Raw genomic sequence first — 1,867 nt, forward strand, 5'->3', positions numbered from 1 at the left:
AAAAAAAAAAAGAATAATTGTAGCCTAGTGTTGGTGGTACATGCCTTTAATCCTAGTACTTGGGAGGCAGAGGCAGATGGATCTCAGAGTTCAAGGCCAGCCTGGTCTACAGAGTGAGTTCCAGGACAGCCAGGGCTACACAAAGAAACCTATCACAAAACGCCCAAAATAAATAACATTTTAAAAACTATTCACTTAATTGGTTTTAGCTTGGTACTGGAGAGATGGCTCCAGTAAGAGCCACTGGCCATTCTTCTAGATGACCCAGGTTCGATTCCAAGCATGCACATGGCAGCTCACATCCATCCTTAACTCCAGTTCCAGGGTATCTGATGCCCTCTTCTGGCCTTTTCAGACATATTCTTGCAGGCAAAACACCCACACACATTTTTTTAAAGTCTAAAAAAATGTTTTCAGGTTAGAAGAAAAATGCTTTTAGGCACTGTTGTATGCTGATACATGTACTGAAAATACTTCCTCTTCTCTTTTAGTGGCCTCGTAGGAAAACATCATCATGGCTACAGAAATTGGCTCTCCTCCACGATTTTTCCACATGCCGAGGTTTCAACACCAGGCACCCCGACAGCTATTTTATAAGCGGCCTGATTTTGCACAGCAGCAAGCAATGCAGCAGCTTACCTTTGATGGAAAACGAATGAGAAAAGCTGTAAACCGGAAAACCATAGACTATAATCCATCTGTAATTAAGTATTTGGAGGTAAGTCCATTGAATGTACTTTGATAGTCAAAGTGGTTTTTTTTTTATGCTAAAGTGTATTAAGTATTACTGGTTATTTCTTGAATTAGTGGGATGGATTAGTATTTAGATGAAGAGTTTGTTAATCATCTTCCCAAAATAATACAGTGTATGTGAAATATTAAGTGACTACCAACATAGTAACATTTTTGAGACACTGCCTCTGAGAACGTGGCTTGTCCTATTTCTGAGTTCCCAAGGGTAAGGAATTGTCCTCTGGAGAAGGAGCTCTATAGTTACCTTGAAGACTGAGTACACTTGTAGAATGCCCTGATTTGCTGGAAGTGCTCTCAGCTCTGTTTCTCTACTTTTGAGCTCTTTATATACCTTTTAAATGTTACTATTCCATCCAATTGGTTTAGTTTGCTTTTTATACCTTAGTTCAGTGGGTAAAGGCCTGTTGTTTGCACATTGAACTAATTAGTGTATTACAGACACATGGCAAAAAGTGTCAAGGATAGATTTAGACTTTTTAGTTTCTCTCCCTGTTTAGACAGGCTGGTTTTGAATTCCTGAACTTTTCCCTTTCATCCCCTAAGTACTGAGATTAAGGCATGTGACGTCACACTGGTTGATTCTTGGCAATTTCATTTGGGAGACTAGAGTATGAAGCTAGAATTTGGAAAGAATAAAAAAGAAAACCAAAAGAAAGATAAAGGGAAACTGTTTTGTGTTAATCGATATGTCAGAATTTTGGTTGCCAGTCTGTCCTTACATCCTACCTGCCCATCCAACTTAATTATTTTATGTGTATTATTGTTTTGTTTGCATGTATGTATGTCTGTCATGTGTATGCCTGGTGCCCACATAGGGAAGAAGAGGGTGTTGCATCCTGTGCAACTGGAGTTAACATGCTGTGAGCCAATTGGGCACTGGCATCCAGGTCTTCTAGAAGAGCAGCCAGTGCTCTTAGCCACTGAGCCATCTCACCAGCCCTTCCCCCATTCCATTTATCAATATGAAAAGTGAGTGAGGCCGGGCGATGGTGGCGCACACCTTTAATCCCAGCACTCGGGAGACAGAGGCAGGCGGATCTCTGTGAGTTCGAGACCAGCCTGGTCTACAAGAGCTAGTTCCAGGACAGGCTCCAAAGCCACAGAGAAACCCTGT

The 1,867-nt window shown here is 41.3% G+C and overlaps 1 protein-coding gene across 2 annotated transcripts in view; it reads left to right on the top strand.

Annotated features, from left to right (window-relative positions):
* The window catches only part of Wdr33 (WD repeat domain 33), a 114,987-nt gene that overhangs the window by 29,583 nt on the left and 83,537 nt on the right, over positions 1–1,867 (top strand). For both annotated transcript variants that reach the window (XM_005355859.2, XM_026783593.1), the window contains exon 2: positions 492–718. In XM_005355859.2, coding sequence (XP_005355916.1) covers positions 515–718 — 204 coding nt within the window. In that variant the 5' untranslated portion in view covers positions 492–514. The remainder of the gene's footprint in view (positions 1–491; positions 719–1,867) is intronic.

The sequence above is a fragment of the Microtus ochrogaster genome, chromosome 18, assembly GCF_000317375.1.
Source record: "Microtus ochrogaster isolate Prairie Vole_2 chromosome 18, MicOch1.0, whole genome shotgun sequence".
Classification (NCBI taxonomy): Eukaryota; Metazoa; Chordata; class Mammalia; order Rodentia; family Cricetidae; genus Microtus; species Microtus ochrogaster.